The sequence below is a fragment of the Mandrillus leucophaeus genome, unplaced genomic scaffold, assembly GCF_000951045.1.
Source record: "Mandrillus leucophaeus isolate KB7577 unplaced genomic scaffold, Mleu.le_1.0 Scaffold297, whole genome shotgun sequence".
Classification (NCBI taxonomy): domain Eukaryota; kingdom Metazoa; phylum Chordata; class Mammalia; order Primates; family Cercopithecidae; genus Mandrillus; species Mandrillus leucophaeus.
The window spans coordinates 1,059,141-1,080,347 of NW_012103109.1; the positions used below are offsets into that span (position 1 = coordinate 1,059,141).

The 21,207-nt window shown below is 43.8% G+C and overlaps 2 protein-coding genes across 4 annotated transcripts; one reads left to right on the forward strand and one right to left on the reverse strand.

Moving 5' to 3' along the window:
• Positions 1 to 251: 251 nt before the first annotated feature.
• MRPL46 (mitochondrial ribosomal protein L46) lies at positions 252 to 8,379 on the reverse strand. 2 transcript variants are annotated; one of them, XM_011986292.1, is made up of 4 exons: positions 8,090 to 8,329; positions 6,532 to 6,718; positions 5,634 to 5,804; positions 252 to 639 (listed from the first exon to the last, which is right to left on the reverse strand). In XM_011986292.1, exons 1-4 carry the CDS (start codon positions 8,315 to 8,317, stop codon positions 389 to 391), a joined length of 837 nt encoding a protein of 278 aa, XP_011841682.1. In that variant the 5' UTR covers positions 8,318 to 8,329; the 3' UTR covers positions 252 to 388. The 2 variants fall into 2 exon arrangements, with proteins under 2 accessions (XP_011841682.1, XP_011841681.1); XM_011986291.1 differs by having other exon boundaries at positions 253 to 639; positions 5,634 to 5,807; positions 8,090 to 8,379.
• A 263-nt stretch (positions 8,380 to 8,642) lies between these two features.
• Positions 8,643 to 19,211, forward strand: MRPS11 (mitochondrial ribosomal protein S11). Of its 2 annotated transcripts, XM_011986289.1 has the most exons (6): positions 8,643 to 8,723; positions 8,852 to 8,968; positions 13,591 to 13,689; positions 16,065 to 16,194; positions 17,936 to 18,001; positions 18,815 to 19,211. In XM_011986289.1, the coding sequence occupies exons 1-6, from the start codon at positions 8,659 to 8,661 to the stop codon at positions 18,920 to 18,922; spliced, it is 585 nt and encodes a 194-aa protein (XP_011841679.1). In that variant the 5' UTR covers positions 8,643 to 8,658; the 3' UTR covers positions 18,923 to 19,211. The 2 variants fall into 2 exon arrangements, with proteins under 2 accessions (XP_011841679.1, XP_011841680.1); XM_011986290.1 differs by lacking the exon at positions 13,591 to 13,689 and having other exon boundaries at positions 8,655 to 8,723.
• The last annotated feature ends 1,996 nt before the right edge of the window (positions 19,212 to 21,207 follow it).

Sequence of the window (21,207 nt, forward strand, 5' to 3'; positions counted from 1 at the left end):
AAGGAAAAACAAACTGGAAATGGCTAAGAAACTACATAGAACTAGTTTTTTCCCAAGGGCTTAGAGAAGCTTTCACAGAACTCAAGGCTTCTGGGAAGTCAATTCATTTCCTTCTGTTCTTTCTTCCTGGGCCCAGTAAGTCAGTGAGGCACTGTAATGTAATCCAGTATTCAATTATCACCTTGGGGAAAAAAATGGAAAGACACAGCTCTCTTCACTGGACCATCAAAGGGCAAATCAGCTGAGACAAACACAGTAACAGACTCATTTATTTCTCAGAATTTAGTTTGCTGCTTGATATTACCTGCAAATGTGAGGCAATCACACAATGTTCTTGAGGCTCTAATCCCAGACTTGTCTGAGCACCGTCCACAGGCAGCTCAGCCCATCAGAGGTCCGAAAGAAACCTCCTAACTTGGGCCAGGTATTTTGGTTTCAAATAGTCACCAAGCTCGTCCTTAGTGACCCACACATGATGGCCCTTATTCCCGGCCTGGGAAAAGTCTCCAGTTAATAGCAGTGCTTTGAAGAAGAACACCTTGGCCCCGAGGTTACTCTCTGTCTGCACTGCCTGGGGGAACTTGAATTTGTAGTGCCCACAAGGTGCATTTCCTAGGAACTTGGCTTCCATGTTGTTTTCTGAAGGAGGAGGAAAAGAAAAATCACTGGTAAGGATACAAACATCTGTTTACTCTGGCTCCCAAAATTATAGGGGGTCTCTGCAAGATCTGGCCCTGAGGTAAAATCAATCCCTAGGAATAAGACTAGAGCCATTCCTGAAAAGAGCCTCCTCCTCTCTCAATCCAAATGCTTCCTGGCCCATGGAGCCAGATTCACTGGGTTCATTCCCATGTGCCAAGCTACTGTTTTTAGACTGAAAGTCAGCAATGCAGTTACAATCACACCTGGGAGTCAGAGCACCTAGTTCCTACGTTCAGCCCAGCCACTGTCTATTGGTGAAGGACCAGGACATTTGGTCTGTAAAACAAAGTTCATCCACCTTTAAAAAGGGTGTCACATGGAAAGCATTAAAAAGGACCCCAGTTTTAACTCCTACCAGGTGAAAAAAGTCATAAACAAACTTAAAGACAAAAACGGATGAGTAGAAAATAGCTGTAATCTATAACTAGGGGTTAATAACCCCAGCATTTCAAAGGATGGGGAAATGATGGACTGATTACTAAATGGCATCTGAAGAACTGACCAGCCAGACAGGAAAAGCCAAGCTGGATCCCATGCTCAGTCCTCACATTACAATTGATACCATATAGATCAAAGATTGAACATAGACATTTTCACTTTTCATAAAAAATTTGTTCATTCTGGATGGTTATTTCATGGACATTTAATATTTTCCAACCTTTTCTGTATTTTTTTTTTTCTGAGACAGAGTCTCGCTCTGTCACCCAGGCTGGAGTGCAGTGGTGCAATCTTGGCTCACTACAACCTCTGCCTCCTGGCTTCAAAGGATTCTCATGCCTTAGCCTCCTGAGTAGCTGGGATTACAGGCATGTGCCACCACGCTCAGCTAATTTTTGTGTGTGTATTTTTAGTACGGACGGGGTTTTGCCATGTTGGTCAGGCTGGTCTTGAACTTGTGGCCTCAAGTGATCTACCTGCCTCGGCCTCCCAAAGTGCTGGGCGTATTTTCTAACTACAATAAAAACATATGAGCATTAGAAGAAAATGTAGGATGCTTTCTTAAACCTTAACATATTATTTGAGAGGGCAAGGCCTTTCTAAGAAAGAAACAAAATTTTTAAGCCCAAAAAACAAAAGATTTATATTTGTCTACATAAAAATTAAATCTTTCTGCAAGGAAAAACAAAGCACAAAAAAAGTCAAAGATAAAATGACAAACTAGGAAAAATATTTTCAACACATTCAACAAAGGAATATCTTAAGGTATAAGAAGCACTTAAAAATCAATGCAGATTCTCAGAAAGCTGAGGTAGGAGTACTGCTTGAGAATAGGAGTTTAAGGCCAGCCTGGGCAACACAGCAAGATTCCATCTCTAAAAGAAAAAAAAATCAATGAGAAAAAAAACAACAAATTAAAAAGAAAAATGAACCAAGCACATAAATAGTAAGCTCACATGAAAATAAATATCACTGGCCCATAAATACATTAAAAGGTGTTGAATCTTATTAATAATTTAAAGAAATAAACAACAGTATATATCATTATTAGTAGAAAGTTCAAAAACTGAGCTGTACACTGCTTGTGAAGGATAAGGAAAAAACTTGTACTTTCACACATATTTTGGAGGGGTTATAAATTTGTATAACTGCTATTAATTGGCGAGAGGTGTCAATTTAATTGCACATGTCCTTTGACCTAGCAACTCCACTTCTAGACTTTTATCCTACCAGATATACTAATTTGCCCATATGAGCAAAGATGAGTGTACAAGGATATTCACTGCAGCTTTGTTTGTAAAAACAGACTGGCTAAACAAACTGCAGTACATACATATTATAAAATAGTATGCCGGTGTTAAAAAAGCTTCAGATAGGTCTTAATAGGCTGATCTGAAAAGATGTTTAAAAGTGTATATGAGAAAAAAGGAAGGCACATAACAGTGTACATACATGCTCCCGTTATATGGAAAGAAAGAAAACAAAACATTTATGCATTTGTATATGCACAGAGAATTTCTGAAGAGATACAGAAAAACACTATTAATAGAGGTTGCCTCTGAAAAAGGAAAATTACATCTTACACTACATTTACTAGACACCGGTAATTTTTTTACCACATACGTGAATTGCTTTTCTCATATTAAAAAGTAAAAAAAAACACTACTAGCATTAGATGAAAAATTTATAGATAGTGTGAGCTCACATAAAATAAAAAATGTTAGCAGTGGGTATCTGTGAGTGGTGGAATTGTACTGGCCTATTTCTTTACACTTCCCTGAAGTTTCTAAACTTAATTCCATAAATGCATGTTACTTTTCTATAATCTGGAAGAGATGGATTAAAAACATAAACAAACTAAAAAGAAAAAAACAGCTTATTACAAAGATGAGCAAACGATCTAAATAGGCAGTTCACAAAAGAAAAAGTACAAGCAACCAATAAACATATGAAAAGATAGTGAATCTCACTAGCAAACAGGAAAACGCTAATCTTAAAGAGAACATTTTGACTCACTAGATGAGCAAAATTTTAAAAGCGACTATTTCATACATTGGTGAGGTTTACACAAAGAGGCACTCTCAGACACCACTCCTGGAAAACATCAATTGTTATATACATTCTGGAGGGCAACTGGGCTGCGCTTACCAAAAACTGAAGTGTGCACACCTTTGAACCATTAATTCTACCTCTAGAAATTCCATCTCGCAGAAATACTGGAAGTGTGGAGCCAATGGGGAGGAAAGGAGTGCACTTTCACTTTTTCAATATACAGTATATGTTCTTAAAGTGCTAGAGCTTTTCTTTGCCATTTTATATTGTCAGATTAGTAAATGTGTAATAAGTCAATACACTATTTTATATGCATCTATTAAACATAAATACGTCTTTTAATATATTTGATATATTTCTTTTACATTTATTTATTACAATGGCAATGTTTAAAGGAAAGCATAGTGCTCAGGTGGAACCCCTTTCCACATTGCAAACAGAAGGGGGCACTGAGCAAGGATCAGTTGTGAATGTTCCACGGTAAGAGAGGCTGAGCACCTAAACACAATGATCCTCACAAGAAACTCAGCTGCTGACTCCTATGTGATGGCTGATGTTGGGGGCCGCACCGGGGGTGGTGGAGAATGAAAGAACACACACAAAGACAAAGACACACAGAGAACATGGCGGCCGCACTCAGAGCCTCCGCCTCACTTTATTTATACTCCATAAACCTCACGTCAGCAGAAAGAATGCAATGCAAAACAAACTTTCTTTTCCCACATATAACCTTCTACTCAGTACCTTGTTTCTATAGTCTTTTTTATTTACCCGCCTTCTTGGCGCCTACGGGAGTTCATTAAAAGTTCAGTTGGAGATACTGTCCTTGAGCCCTATCTATTCTCAGCATACTGTTTTCAAAGGCCCCTGCAGCTGAGGAGACTGAGAAAGCAGCAACCTCTTCTCCTACCATATTCCATTCTGTCTTGATGTCTCTCCTGCAGGCCACACAGGCCCCTTGGGAGTCAAGGGAACACACACTGGCTGCTGACATTTCATTAGCAGGTACTTGTGCTGATGGGAGGGCAGGTAAAGTGGCTGTGCACCACAAAATCCATTTAGTCAACATTCAACAAATGCCTATGTGCCAGGTACTTTGCTGAAAGCTACGATCAGAGCGAGGAACAGATACTGCCCATATGTTCAAGGAAGTCAAAATTCTGACTAGGGAGAAAAATGTGTTAGTAAACAATTACAGTGCAATGGCATAAGTGAAAGAATGTATTCGCCACTAGAACACAAGCTCCTAGGGAGTAGGGTAGTGTACCGTTCATCACTGAGACCCTATATGTCTGTTGCATAAATGGAATAAGGACACACACCAGTGCTATGGGAGCTTAGAGAGGAGTAGCTCTGTCTTCCTGAAGGCTCGGGAAAAGTTTCACCACATAACATATAATGTAAAAGCTGTTTTAAAAACTGAGCAGTCAGGCCAGGAAGGAGTAAAGTATTTCATAAGGGACCAGCAGGCCCCAAAGCAGAGACACATGAAAGACCATATTATTCAAGGAATGCAAAAGGTTAAGTTCGAACTTGAATTTTACATTAACAAACAGCAAGACAGAAGACTGATGAGACTGGGATCAGGGCAAATAAGATTTGCAGGCCATGCTTGACACTTAGAATTTTTATGGGAAACCTTTTAAGAATTCCATGCAGAGAAGTGACAAGGGATTTGTGTTTCAGAAAGCTCATTTTGGCAGAATTGAAGGGCATTCCACAAAACCAAGGTTAAACTTACTTGGCTTCTAATTCAATCGCTCAGTATAGCGCTTCTCAACCACTGTAATTTACTCCCGGGTAATATCTGGCCATGTCTAGAGATATTTTGGTTGTTGCACTGGGGGTGGGGTCAGGGGATGAGGTAGTGCTACTGGCATCTAGTATGTAGAGGCCAGAGATACTGCTAAACATCCTGTAACGCAAAGAATAGCTCCCCACACTTATCCGACCCCAAACACCAATAATGCCAAAGATGGGAAACCCTAGTCTAGTGAGAAGTGAAGAGGGTCACAGCTAAAGCTGTTAGAACAAAGAGAGGACTATTTAGAACAGATCACGAGGGACTCAAGGACTTATGGATGTAGGAATGAGGTCAAGGATAATTCTGAGGTTTCAAATTGAGTGAACAGACAAGCAGTGATGCCAATAAGCAGTGCTGCAAAGATAAGACAAGCAAGCTGAGAAAATGGTAGAAATATCAATTTTGAATGTACTAAATTTTAAAATCTCAGTGGAACAAAGGATTCTCACCTGGTCTTAAAAAAAAAAAAAAAAAAAAAACCTTACCTGGGTTTTTCTGCCTGAAATTTTTATAAACTTCAAAATTTCCATTAACCTTCCCACCCCCACCCTTAATCCAATTCCCCAGTCAGCCTGTAAATCCTCTGGCTGAGTCTGAAGTGAATTTTGCGGAATTTAGAGGAAGGCAGAAAACCCACCTGAGAGTGTTGCCAGGGTTCGTTCAGCTGTTCCTCGAAGGGTCTCCCCAGGCTGCCACTCTGCCTGGGGCAGTATCCAAACATCCTGGTCTCCAAGCTTCTCTCTGACTAACAGGACAAGGTTCCTGTCTAGCTTCCGGTTCAGGGATGTTCGGTCATTCTTTTCATCAGCTTCTACAGCAAACGGGGTCAGAGGAGGTAAGAAGACTGTGATCTGCCAGAACCAAGAAGCCTGGAGTTTTACAATCTTCCTTTAAGATCCACAATCCTTGCCCTCAAAGAGCTTAGAACCAAATTACACCTCTGACCCATCTCTCTAGCTCTGACCTCCACTCTGACCTCTTTCAGGGAAGAGTCTCACAATCCTGAGGAAACTAAAAGGTAAGAAATCAAGAGGTAAACTTCTTTGAATAGCAAACCATATTTTGAGTCTTCAAAAAAGAAACAATGATCATACTAATTCAAACACAACTACTTCATTGGTTTTTATACTATTACTGACTTAAACTAGCCCCTACTCTCTCTGTTCTTCAGTCTTCACCTGTGAAACAAGGAAAACAGAACTCAATCTCCCGCTTTAAGAGGGATTTCACATAAAACACAGGAATTAGTGGAAAAAGGCTTCAATTGCCCCATTCTCAGTCTCAAACTTGGAGTTAAACACAGATAACACTCACAAAGTTTAACTGAGAGCAAAGTCTATTCCAATACCCTTACCTCTCACTCGAAAATAAGACAGACTTTTAAAGTCACATTATGGTAGATGTGAGCAACAGAGAAGAGAATATGAAATTATTTGTTACTTAAAACACAAAGCAGGGGCCAAGCAATTGTCTTTTATTTGGGAACCCAAATACCCCTTTTCCCTTCTTTCTTGCTGGCCTAAAAAGATCACAACCTGTTATGCGAGCTCCAAGTTTGAACTGTAGAAATGTCTGCTCCCACATGTCTTCCAAATCTTGCACCAGCAATATATCCTGTTCATCTTGTTCATCATAAAGGTCGGCTTTCTTCTTTGCCAATCGCTGGTTTTCATCCAGAGCACGAAGCTCATGGTCTGAATACACGCTTCTCTCTATCTCAATCTGGGAAAATTAAAAGGGCAAAAAACTACCTTAATCTGGCAAAACTAAAATTAAAAAAACCAGGAAGAATAAAATAGAGATATGCCACACTTGGCAGGCTGAGAAGTTTATCACCCAACATAACCAGATATACAATCAAAACACCATGCAGAAAGGAAACAGAGGGAAAAAAGGGTCCTCTGAACTTTGGGCTTGAGTTACATTTGCCAAAAATGTTAGAATATCACTGGGGGTGAAGACTGCTACAAAAACAGAGAGCTGGGATGGGCAATGCCTGCTCACTTACCACAATCCAGTCATGTCAGTCTTTGATCAGAAACTCACCCACCAAGGACTTTCCTGTTCAGGGACCTTCAAGAGGCTGTTCCTTCTTCCTAGAATGTTTTTCCTCACATTCTTTCTTCTGGGAGAGACCTACTCATCCTTCTGACTTCAATTTAAATAGGACTGTCTCAGAGAGATATTTCTCATATAGAGAAAAACCTGTATTCAGAAAGCCTGAAACACTCCTTGACACTCACCATAAAATCAAAATGTGATGTATTTGTTAAACACTCTTATAGTGCCCTGTGTTTTCCTTAACAACACTTATCAGAGTCTGCATTTCGTTTTATGACTATTTGCTTACTGACTGATCCTCTCACTCAACTAGACTGAAGTACTGTGAGAACCAGAGCTACTTCTGCCTTACTCATTACAGCATCTCTCTCACTTAACATACTCTCTGATGCATAGTATCGGCACACTGAATATCTGTAGGGTGAGTAACGAATATTTGTCAAGTGAGCGAATAAATGAATAAATCAAACAAAAAGCACAGAAGAGAAGTTTATCGTTCTCAACAGACCAAGACAAAAACATCTCGGATTCTGAGGGAACATATCACCCTTCAATCCCTTTCTGTAGCGACTTCACACCCTCACAGCCACTATACTGTTTTTGCCCATGCTTCCTCACTTGCCCCTCACACAGATAGCCCCATGAGGTAAAACAGAGCAGGCTTATCATAGGCATCTTACAGATGTGCCCACCGCCTCTTGTATTTCCTTCTTAATATTCATCACATCACAAACACTTTCTTCCTCCAGACTTGTAAACTTCTAGTGACAGGGACCGATTCTTGTTCACCACAGGATCCCTACTGTGTTGCATGAACAAGAAGTAACTCTCCAAAGAGTTGCCTAAGGTGACAATAAAGACAGCCAATGAAAAGAAACCACTTTTTGTTGAACATCTACGTACCAAATCAAGTCAGTAAGGTAGGTACTATTCTGCGGATAAGTACCGTATACTTAAGTTCAGAGAGGTGAAATTACTCGCTCAAAGTCACGCAGAATAAACGTCACTCTGAACCCTGCATCTCAGTCCCACCTGCTGCAGTAGAGACGCCATCTCTTCCTGCAATGGGGTCAACGGCTTGGAGACTAGAGGTGGCCGCTGCAGGCACAACGCGCCCAACAGGCGCCATGGGGATCCGTTGCTTGAGGGTGCGGCTGCAAGAGCCAGGCTGCGAAAGCTTAGACTACCGGCCCAGAGCCTCTCTAACCGCCGCCAGCTCCCCGCCACCCCTAACAGCGTCCGCCTTACGGGCGCCGCCATCTTTCGATCTCCCACAATGCACCGCGGCTCCCAGGGAGCCCTCAGCCGCGGGAGCGGCAAACTAGGGGAGAGCTCAGTCCCGGAACTGCTAGAACGAACCATTCGCATATGGAGGGGTGAGCCCACATCTCAGAACATTAAAAAAAGGGAAAGAATCCCCTAGTGAACCACAATGAAAGTCTTATTGCGCATTTAAATGGAAATAAAAGCATTCAGTGGACCTGATGAAGAGTATGATGACTTTCCCTTCAGTCCCCTCCCCGACAGACACTCATGGTACCGGCGCTGGCGCAGCTATGACTGACGCTGCCGACGGAAGCTGACTGGTGTCAATTCAAGTCATGCAGGCTGTAAGAAACGTGGGGTCGTGGTTCTTGCGGTCCTGGACTTGGCCCCAAACAACCGGGTAACAAACGATTGCCCTCTCGAGCCCACCGCCACCTTCAGAGCTATGCTCCTACTCGTGTCCCTTGAGCCACCCGGGCCCCAGTGACCGTTAGGCCGTGGTCCTCACCGAGCTTTTCTTCCCGGCAGGGTCGTGGCCAGGACGCCAGCCCGGACAATCCACACAGACGCCCAGCAGCTCCAAGACGCTGCGGCCAAGCAGAAAGTTGAAGAGAAGGCGGCGGCTCCCAGCCACACCAGGTTCAGGTGAGCCCCACTTGGACCAGCCCTCTGGAGACCCGAAACCCCTGCCTCTTGCCCGACACCCTCCAGAGTCAGAACCAGTTAATTTTCAGCTCTGTCACTTGCTATCCGTGGGACCTTGTGCAAATAAATCTGAGCCTCAGCCTTCTCATCTAAAAATGCGGATAATGCTGAGAGAGGTGGTGAGAATCACATAAGCCGTGGTACAGAGTAAACGTTCAGTGAACATTCGTTAAATCAATGAGTGAATGTGAGATGTCCATAACATGTATCAGCGTTCTTTCCTTCTGAGATGGAGATCTTTTCAGACTAACAACCTTCCCTGCCTCCAACACAAAATGGGGAGGTGGAGGGCGCTAGCGATGGAACAGATGCTTCTGCACATCTTACACATGGTCCACGGTGTGTTTTGTGCTCAGCCCTAGGAACTGGCATCTTGCTTCCCACCAGTGCCACCACCTCTGTATGCTCTATACACATCCACTTAACTTCACATCCATTTAACAAACATTTACCAAGAATCTACTATGAGTGAGACACCATGCTAGGTGCTGTGAATACAGATACAAAAGATCATTCCTCCCCAGAAGTAGTTCACAGTCTTTGAGGGAAGACATACATGCAAACATTTTCACCATAATTTGCTCAATAGAATAGAGGTAAGCATTCTTTGGAAGTATGAAAACATAAGTGCCTAACTCCTGGCTGGGTGCAGTAGCTCATGCCTTTAATCCCAGCACTTTAGGAGGCCGAGGTGGGCTAATCACTTGAGGTCGGGAGATCGAGACTAGCCTGGCCAACATGGCAAAACCCCATCTCCACTAAAAATACAAAAACTAGCCAGGCGTGATAGCTGGCACCTGTAATCCCAGCCACACAGGAGGCTGAGGCAGGAGAATCGCATGAATCTGGGGGGCGGAGGTTGCAGTGAGTCAAGATCACGCCACTGTACTCCAGCCTGGGTGACAGATTGAGACTCTGTCTCAAAAGAAAAAAACAAAAAAAACAGAATAAGTGTCTCATTCCTGAGGAAATCAGGCAAGACCATGGAGAAAAGAACATGGAGCTCAGAAGCGAATGGGAGTTCATCTGGACAAGTTGAAGTGGGTCACTGGAGACAAAGGTAACCATCTGTGTAAAGGCATGTGGTATGAAAATCATGGTGTGTTCAGGTGTGTATGTGATGGCAGATGAGGCCAACAAGACAAGAAGGAATCAGAATGTCAAGGGTCTTGTCTGTCACACTGGAGCTTTTACAATGTCTCCACTGAAGACAGTGAGGAGCTGCTGAAAGGATCGAAACCAAGATTCTGTTGTAGTCATTTCTTAAACAATGTCAGGCACTGTTCAGAGTGTTGGGGATATATCCCTGACCAAACAGACAAAAAGCCCTGGCCTCATAAAACTTAAATTCCAGTGGGTAGAAGACAGTAAATAGAAAACAAGTAAAATGTAGGAGAATAATGGTTGGAAAGGGGAGGTGGGGGTCCAGCAGGCCTGCATAGCCACATTCTGTAGGACTTTGTCGGCCACTGTGAGGACTTCAGCTTTTACTCTGAATGAGATGGGAGGCCAATGGAAATTGCTGAATAAAGGGTTGACATGATCTTGCTGACAAGATCTTGTAAGCCCTGTGGCTGCTGTGTTGATATTAAACCAAAGGAGAGCAAGAATGGAAGCTGGGAAGAGTCCTCTAAGCAGTTAGAAGACTATTGAAATAATCCAGACAAGAAATGATGGTGGCTTGAACCATGGTTATTGCCATGGAGGTATTATAAATGGTCTGACATATTTTGAAGGTAGAACAAGCAGGATTTGTTAATATACAGTGTGAGAAAAAGAGAGGAGCGAAGGAAGACCCCAAAATTTTTTGGGCTAAACAACTGGAAAGATGGAGTTGTCATTAAGATGGGGAAGACTGCAGGAGTTTGGATGGGAGTTGTTGAGATGCTTAATAAACATTCAAGTGGAGATACAATGTAGACCATTAGAAATGGAGCTCAAGGGCCGGGTGTGGTGGCTCACACCTGTAATCCCAGCACTTTGGGAGACTGAGGCAGGCAGATCACCAGGTCAGGAGTTTGAGACCAGCCTGACCAGCATGGTGAAACCCCGCCTCTACTAAAAATACAAAAATTAGCCAGGTGTGGTGGCGCGAGTCTGTAATCCCAACTACCCAGGACACTGAGGCAGGAGAATCGCTTGAACCCGGGAGGCAGAGGTTGCAGTGAACCAAAGTTGTACCACTGCACTCCAACCTGGGCGAGACTCCATCTCAAAAAAAAAAAAAGAAAAAAAAGAAATGGAGTTAAGGGACAGATTTTAGCTAGAGATACACAGTTGGGAGACATCATAGAGATATTTAAACCATGAGATGACAAAATCATTAATAGCGTAAATGTAGATGAAGAGAAGAGGTTCAAGGATTGAACCCTGGAGCACTCTCACATTTAGAGATTTGGGAGATTAGGAAGAACCATCAGAAGAGACAAGGAACTTCCAGAGAGATAATAGGAAAACCAGGAGAGATCATTTGTTTTTTAATTTGACTCAAAGTGGGGAGATCAACTGTGTCAAATGCTGCTGATGTGATAGGTTGCCAGATCAATAACAGAATTGCGTATTGTATTTAGCAATGTGGAGTTAGTCGGATTAAAGCATTTGTGGTGGAATGGTAGGGGCTCATATCTGATTGAAATGGGTTCAAGGAGAATAGAGGCAGAGGACAAGAAGAAACAGCAAATATAGTCAGTACCTTAAAGTTCCTTAAGAGGGCTCTGCTCTAAGGGTATAGAGAAATGGACAGTAGCTCCCAGGAGGTGGGTTCAAGAGGTTTTGGAGGGTTGTTTTGTTATTTTTTCAGTTTGGAACGTAACAATATGTTTTGCCATTGGGAGTAGTGCAGTATACAGGGGAAAAAACAAGTGATACTGGAGTGGGGACATTGTGGGAACAGCGTCCTTCGGGGGCTAATACACAAGTGGAGCACTGTAACAGGAGACAGCACAAACGCTGTGGGCACAGATGTTCGGTAGTGGGAGCTGGAAGAAAGTCTGATTGCTTCTATTCACCTATAGAGGTCATCCGCTCAGCAGTGAGGAAGCAGGGAGTTGGAGGTTAGAGGAGACAAAAGAAGGTATAAGAGTCATCTAGGAGAATGGAAGGATAATTGAACTGGGGATGTGCTGTACGATTGCCAGGCAGTTCTAATCACTTATAAGGTCAAACCCACAGGAAAGAATATACTTGTAACCTTTGAATACCAGTGTGTTTTTGTTTTGCCTTTTAAAATACCTCTAGAAAAGCAGGTAGGGCTGGGGGAGAGTAGCCCTCAGATTATAATATAATTTCTAAAATGGAATCTATTGTATTTCAAGTGGCTGTGGTGGGTACAAACATGAATCTGATTTATGTGTGTAGGCCTAGTGGAACAGCAAGTTTATTTCCAGCTCCATTGCTAAAGGATGGTTGTGTGCGTTCAAATTTTAAAAATCACAGCTTTGGGAGGCTGAGGCAGGAGAATGGCGTAAACCCGGGAGGCGGAGTTTGCAGTGAGCTGAGATCTGGCCACTGCACTCCAGCCTGGGCGACAGAGCGAGACTCCGTCTCAAAAAAAAAAAAAAATCATAGCTTGGTGAGGAAAGCTCTAGACTGAGACAGATCTCCTAGGTCCAAGGCTTGGCTTCTCTTACTAACCCTATTTCCCTATTGGTACCTAATTTTTGCCATCTGAAAATAAAGAGTACTTAGCTAGAAATAGCCAGAAAACAGCTTGGACTAAGACAGTGGAAGATCTTGAACGCAAGACAATGTGTTCACATCTGATTCTATTGGGACATTTGAAACATTGATTTCCAGACCCCAATCAGAAGTCCAGGGTGAAGCTTAAACATCTGTATGCTTCACAGCTGACTGATATTCAGCCTGCATTGAAAACCACTGGTCTAGGGTAGAGGTTGGCAAACTATGGTTCACTGGGCAAATCTGGCCAGTTGCCTGTTTTTGTAAGTAAAGTTTTATTGGAACACAGCCTATTAATTTACTGTTGTCTATACCTGTTTTTGGGATATAGTGGAAGAGTTTAGTAATTGGGACAGACCTGTTGGCCCGCAAAGCCTAATATATTTACTATCTGGCCCTTTACAGAAAAGGTTTGCTGTCCTTTATTCCAGGGGATTCTGGATTTTTTTTAATGGTAATGATATGAGTATTATTTTTGTCTCATTTTTTATAAAGTAAAGTCCAGAGACTGTCTATGGTTGATGAAACAAGAAACAGGTTTGACTATTTTTTAAATTGTGAGAAGAGGAACCTACAAAAGATCTGAAAATAATGATATGGGTATACTAGCAGGGACAAGGAAGATGGGGTGTATGAATTAAAATCTCTTCTCATAGCAGAAAGTCCCTAGATGTGTCTGAAGTCAACAAGTCAAGAAACAGCCTCATAAGCACGGTAGTCACAGATGCAGTGGTGGCACTAGAAGGACTGAAAAGGAATGGTGGGGGCAGCCACTTCAGAAGCAGCAGGGGGCAGAGAGCTGTTGTTTTTTAACCATGTGTTGTATTTCTTTGACTTTTAAAAAGTTGAGATAATTTTAAATAAAATCTTTCTTCTAATTGCAGCATTTACCCTCCCATTCCAGGAGAGGAGAGCTCTCTGAGGTGGGCGGGAAAGAAATTTGAGGAGATCCCAATCGCACACATTAAAGCATCCTACAACAAGTAAGTGGGAAGGGAAACACTGGGCAGGTCTAGCATGAGATTCTTTCTGCTTCAAAGGGAAAGTCAAGCTTGGCCCTGAATACCCTGGGGTAGAAGTGAGGGTGCTAAGTGCTGCATGATGGCGCCAGTGTAGAGCAGCATCTTCCTCCTCACTTGAGGAACCACCTGCTGTCTTTACAAAGCTTATTCAAGTTTCGTGAAAATGTGACATACGGTGGGCATTTCCTAGTTATAAGATTTCTTTGCTTTCCTTGAGAATAGTTTTGCTCAATAGTTGGAAGAAGTGTATTAGGGGCATATGGTCCCACCATGAAGGTGTTTATTAAGTGTTGCTGATAGGGAATGGATGATATATAAATTAAAAGAAATATGATTCAAGATATTAATATGATTTATTAATACACTAACCAGAATCTAAACAAGTAAATAGATATTGTCCTTACTGTGGGCCACTGTGCACTGGCCTCTGCCTTGTAGAGCTAAATGTGGATGGTGAGTTTAAAGTGACAAGACTAGTGTTCTTGTGTGGCTTACAGACGGGGGCAGTGCCAAGGGAATTCCTAAACATATGCTGGCAACAGAAGCATTTCTGGTATTAGTAACAACTTTGCAGGTTGGCCCCCACTTGGAAATGAGATCAGTATTTGGTCACAGCCAACCCACCCAGCAATTTAGAGACCAGCACAAGAGACTAGAGTCATGGGCTCAAGTGTGTGGCACAGAGGAAATGCTCTAGGATTCATTTCAGCATTTGTCAGATAAACGTAAAGTGACAGCAATTGGATTTCCTTTTTTTCCCCCTTTCAGGCTAATAAGGACATAGGCTAACTCTGCATTTAAGTGTCTATGGTCTACTCTGTACAGCACTGTTTAGGCTGTCACAGAGACAAGCAATTATGCATCTATTCAGTATGGAAAACCCTAGAAACTGGTAGGGGGAATGGCAGAGCCATACCCAGGAAAACAAGCGGATGACCCAAGCTCAGGGCTGACTCCAGCGGGCCTCCCCTTTAGTCACTTCTCCTGCCTCCTTCTGTGAGCTCTCAGAGCTCTCCAGACCAGAAATAGAATGATGATGACTAAAGGGGAAATCGAAAGCATATCTGAGGATTTCTTAAGGCATAATCTTAATTGTATTAATAAGTTAACTTATTAGAGGCGATTAGGAAAAAGGTGTGGGTCGATGCAGTGGCTCACACCTATAATCCCATCACTTTGGGAGGATCACTTGAGGCCAGGAATTTAAGACCAGCCTGGGGAACATAGTGAGACCTAGTCTTTACAAAAATACAAAAACTAGCCGGGCATGGTAACATGCACCTGTAGTCCTAGCTACTCAGGAGGCTAAGGTGGGAGGATGGCTTGAGCCCAGGAATTGGAGGCTGCAGTGACCTGTGATCATGCCACTGCACTTCCAGCCTGAGTGACAGAGTGAGACCCTGTCTCACAAAAAAATAGAAACAAAGAGAAAATTTTACTTGTTTAAAATAATTTTTGATCATGAAATATAGTGTCATAAGCATCGAAAGTATCCAATATGAGGCCGGGCACAGTGGCTCATGCCTGTAATCCCAGCACTTTGGGAGGCCAAGGCGGGGAGATCACCTAAGGTCGGGAGTTCAAGACCGGTCTGACCAACATGGAGAAACCCTGTCTCTACTAAAAATACAAAATTAGCCGGGTGTGGTGGCGCATGCCTGTAATCCCAGCTACTCTGGAGGCTGAGGCAGAAGAATCGCTTGAACCCGGTAGGCAGAGGTTGCTGTGAGCCAAGATCATGCCATTGCACTCCAACCTGGGCAACAAGAGCAAAACTCCGTCTGAAAAAAAAAAAAAAAAAAGCATCCAATATGGTAATGTTACTAATATTTTTTTAAGAGTCCTTTTAGAGCTACATACTGAAATATTTACAGACAAAATGATAGGTCTGGGATTTGCTTCAAAATAATCCATTGGTGAGGGGAGTGGGGTGGGAACAAGGTTTATAAATGAAACTGAATTGGATAAGAGTTGATAACTGTTGAAGCTGGTTGATGGGTCCATCAGATTTCATATGTTATTCTCTTCACTTTTGTGTATATTTAAAACTTTCCCCCAATAAAGTCATTTTCTGGGTGATACTTGTAACTACTCTCAGATTATGGAGCACCCTTTAGATTATGTGACTTACCAGTTTTCAGTCAGGTTTAGGGGAGAATTCTGACCTTTCCTGATACTTCTTGTAGGAGTTCAAAACATGTTCATCTGATAAGCTCAAAGTAGAAGCAACTGAATTCCTTTTTCTTTCTCACCCAGGCTTCTAGGGGCATAGATTAGCTCTCTCTTATTTCCCTAAAGAAGAGTGGTATCCTGTGTGTTTCTTCTGCTTTTCTCAGCACACAGATCCAGGTAGTCTCTGCTAGTAATGAGCCCCTTGCCCGTGCTTCCTGTGGCACAGAGGGATTTCGGAATTCCAAGAAGGGCACAGGCATCGCAGCACAGACAACAGGCATAGCCGCAGCGGCGGTAAGTGTGTGTTCCTTCGGCTTCCCTCTGTAGTGTGTGTTTGCTTTCTGCATAGCTCATCACTAAGTGGAGAATCCTCATTATACTACCCATTCAGAAGCAAGGGTTTGTCATGGCAGCTTAGATGCCCTGACATTGGGGCACTGGTTTGAAAAGGTTTATGTGAAAGACTCCTCTTTTTTCTTTCTCTCAGCTTCATTAGAGGTGAAGCCCCTGTTCGTTCATTCTAGGATGTAAGAGCCAAGATACCAAAAGCTTGAGAACCAAAGACCCCTCAATTTAAAAACCATTAGCCAGGTGTGGTGGCACCTGCCTGTAGTTCCAGCTACTTGGGAGGCTGAGGCTGGATGACTTGAGCCCAAGAGCTTGAGGCGGCAGTGAGCTATGATCTCACCACTGCACTAAAGCCTGGGTAACAGAGACCCTATCTCCAAAAAAAAATTAAAAATAGGCCGGGCACGGTGGCTCACAGTTGTAATCCCAGCACTTTGGGAGGCCAAGGCAGGCAAAGAGATCGAGACCATCCTGGCCAACATGGTGAAACCCCGTCTCTACTAAAAATAGAAAAATTAGCTGGATGTGGTGGTGCGCGCCTGTAGTCCCAGGTACGCAGGAGGCTGAGGCAGGAGAATCACTTGAACCCGGGAAGCGGATGTTGTAGTGAGTCGAGATCACACCACTGTACTCCAGCCTGGCGACAGAGTGAGATTCCATCTCAAGAAAAAAAATAAAAATAAAGACCCATGGTTTGGGGTTGGGGGAGATACGATAGTCTCTTTGGAGAGGATATAGTATCGTGAGGACTCATACGATACTAGTTCCAGTAAGAACTGTTGTAGACCTTTTTTAGAAGCAAATTGGCAAGGTGCTGCTATTGGTATAGTTATTGAGCATGTACATGTGCCAGACACTTTACATTTATTATCTTGAATCTTCAAAGACCCTCAGGATTATCCACATTTTCATAAGCCATTTGAGATTCAGAGTGTGTGACTTGCCGAGAGCCATGCACCGATTCAGTTCACTCATCAGAACCCAGATTGGTCTGAGACCAAAGCCTGCACAATTTCTACTATAGCACAGGCCTTACAAATGTTCAGACTGCCAAACCAGATGTATTTCCTGAAGGAAAACCTTGACCTTCAAACAAGGCAAGGCACCCCAAAATATTGATTGCATGTACTATCATCAGAAATCAAAATGCTGTAAATGCCCAACCATGGACAGATCATATACTATGAAAAGAAGTACGTCAGTGTTCACAGTGGCTTCTGCATGGTGGGTCATGAGTGAGTTCTGTGTATTTTCCCTTTTTGTAATGAACTGCCTTTATTATCAAGAAAGAAAATTTCAACTCTAACTACTTAGAGATTTTAAACAATACTGTTGAAGTGGGTATTTAGGTTCAGCCTTGAAGCCTAGGGTGTTGCCTCATGGTCTGAAATTCTGCATGTGCCCAGCTGAGAAAAACCTGAGCAACATTTAGAAATCTCCATTAGGTGGCAGTGCTGTCCTAGGCTAAACAGATCACAGTCACATGAATTCTGCAACCTGCCAAATTCTGTGTTCTCTGCTGGCGCTTGTCCTCCACTATAGCCATCTGCCCTTTGCCTCCCTGTTTACTTCTCTGGGTGCCCTTTCCCTGAGCTCATACCCCTCCTTGCTGTAGGAGGCAGTAACAAGAGATTTGGATGCAGTAGTTCTCTCTCCGGGGCACTAACCACTCATTGCTTCTCTCCAGAAAGCTACACAAAAAGGTGTGACCCATATCCGAGTTGTGGTGAAAGGCCTGGGGCCAGGACGCTTGGTAAGCTACAGTGATTTCCGTAGTGTGTGTGCCTCCTAGTAAGTGAGAATCTGGGGCTTGAGAGCAGAGTACAGAGAGATTAGAAAACACCCTTTAGTGGATTTCCATGTTTGCTTGAAGTTCCCGTCGGTGGTTTATATAATCGACTAAGCCCCTCAGAGCAAGCCTAGATCACTTAGTATAATTCATCAGACACTCACTGAGTGCCTGCTGTGTGCCATAGACTGGGAATTTGAAGGTGGTTCCTGGAGGAACTGTCACAAACAAATCCCTCAGGATAGACTGGTGAGTGCCGTGGTAAGCATGTGCCAGAGTGCTGGGAGCCCATCAGGGGATCCCGTACCTAGCAAGGATAATCTTTCCTGATGATCATTAGCACAGATAATCTTTAGCTTCCTCAAAGAGGTGACATCTCTCTGACTTTGCAGGAATAATGAGGTATTAGGGAGGTGGAGGCACAGTGGGTGGTGGGGGACATTGCAGGCAGAGAAAACTGCCGAAGTAAGCTACAGAAGTATGATACCCAAGGTGTGCCAAGATCTACAGGAAGTCTTTGTTCAGACTGTAAAGCACAACGTGGAAAGTGGTGGGTATGATTTGAGAGGGGGACAGTGAAAACCTGGCTAAAGGGTTTGGGTGGAGACGTTTGTGAGAGTAGAATAGGATTGGGATTATAGGTATCAAAGCCAGTGGGCATGTCACCCCTCCCTTCCCTTCTCTACCCCACCCTGTCCCTCTCCGAACCCTGCCTAGAGACACTGGATCATCATTTCTGGGACCATGCCATTCTACTTTTCTTTCTGCTCCTTCCAGTCTGCCATCCACGGACTGACCATGGGGGGCCTGGAAGTGATCTCAATCACAGACAACACCCCAATCCCGCACAACGGCTGCCGCCCCAGGAAGGCTCGGAAGCTGTGATGGGAAGGAAGCTTGCACTTGGACCTGACCTCAAGCCTCAGCTCCAGTGGGACCTTGTAAAATGCTCCCTGTCAGAGCTCTCTCCAGCATATGCTTGTTAGAGGTCCTTCAAACAGTAAGGGAGGGCTTTGCCTCCTTACACAGTGGCCTTTGCTTGCATCTCCAGCTGGAGATGGGTGTGCCCAGAAGTAAACTTTGCATCTCTTACAAGAGGGGAGCTACAGGGGCAGCCGTGGCCTAGACCCAACCTGTGCTCAGAGAAAATAAATATCTGTACCATCTGTCATAATTTTGAGATTTTTGTTTCAGAGTTACATAATTCCTACTTCCTCCTGAAAAAGAGAGTGTGATTTGAGGTGAGACCTTGGATGAAAGGGTTAAAATGTAAATGTGAGTTGCTGTTTACCAGACACTTTTGGTTTCAGATATTTCTTATCTAGCCCCTTACCCAAGATTTCCAGAGCTAATCCTAGTAACTTTTCTTATTAATGACTTGTAATTTGGCCCAGATTGAGAGCTTTTTGCCACCTACCTCTGGATTCTGATAGATTTCACCATTATGGGCATGTTTAAAGTTAGCCCTAAACACAGGATTTTCTACAAGTGGACAGTCAGACTCCCCACATTAAAGTGGCATTCATCGTTTACACTCCATGGGCTTCAGCAGTCTCAGCACTAACGAGAGAGTGCCCTAAAAGCAGGGAGGGTAGAGTTGTGTAAAACATGATTCTTGGCCAGGAGCAGTGGCTCACACCTGTAACCCCAGCACTTTGGGAGGCCAAGGCGGGTGAATCACTTGAGTCCAGTTTGAGACCAGCCTGGGCAACATAGTGAAACCCCATCTCTACCAAAAATACAAAAATTAACCAGGCATAGTGGCGTGTGCCTGTAATCCCAGCTACTCTGGAGGCTGAGGCATGAAAATCGCTTGAACCCAGTAGGGGGAGGCTGCAGTGAGCTGACATCGTGCCACTGCACTCAAGCCCAGGTGACAGGGAGACTCTGTCTCAAAAAAAAAAAAAAAAAAACCTGATGATTCTCTAGAAAATAGGATGGATGGCAGGATGGGCTCGAGTAGAGCCCAAATCTAGAAGTGCAGAAAGCAAGCTGATAAGGAACCTGGGTAGTGCTGGCAGTGGGGCGCAACTCAGCACCCCCAGGCAGGACTGACTGCTCCTCTGTTGGGGCTCTAGGGTTCCTGCATATGGCACAGAAGCCAAAGGTGGGGGCTCTAGAGACACGACCAGAGAGGCCCCTCTTCCACGGGCAGAGAAGACCAAAGGTAAGAGTATCACCAGAAGCTGAGAAGGAGTGATCAAGTACGCAAAAGCACTGTTCCTGCCAGATGAGTGCAGGAAGGGCCTGCTGACCAGAAGGGGAAGGCACTGTGGGGTTTTACTTCTGTGTCCAGCCAGCTAAGCACTGTGATCTGCCTAAACTCAGTATAGGAAAAGACACAGATGCCCCTTAAATAGGCAAGAGGCTGTGTTAGGGCAAAGAAAGGAGGAAGATCATGAACCAAGACCTGAATTTAGAAGGAAAAATGCCTCCCTACTGCCTTCTCTTTAATCTTTAGCAGGACCTAGGAAGGTCATCTTGTGACCAGTGACCAAAGAAGCCCAACCGAAGGCTTCTTGGATCAAAGCCACTGTCAGAAGGAATTAGACTGTTTCACCGCAAAACTACGTATAAATACAATGCATAAAAACATGGTGCATTTGAAGATCGCACTTTGTGCCGGGCACGGTGGCTCACGCCTGTAATCCCGGCACTTTGGGAGGCCGAGGCGGGTGGATCACGAGGCCAGGAGTTTAAGACCAGCCTGGCCAACATGGTGAAACCCCATCTCTACTAAAAATACAAAAATTAGCTGGGCATGGTGCCTATAATCCCAGTTACTTGGGAGGCTGAGGCAGGAGAATCGCTTAAACCCAGAAGGCGGAGGTTGCAGTGAGCCAAGACTGCGCCACTGCACTCCAGCCTGGCGACAGAGCGAGACTCCATCTCAAAAAAAAATAAAAAATAAAACTTACACTTTGTGATTTGATATGGTTTGGTGGACAGAGGGCCCATAGCAATCAGACAGTTCATCAGTCAGGGCCTGAGCAGGAAACAGCTCACAAGATTTAAGAGAAAAGCTCAATGAAAGCTCTTTGCAGAGGCATGGGCAAGGTTAAGGAAATAAGGTGGAGTACAAAGTAGCTGCCACCCTAGGCTAGAAGAGGCAGGGGAAGAACAGTTCCTAGAACCTGGCAGGAGCTGCCACAGCAGCAGAGTGCAGCTCT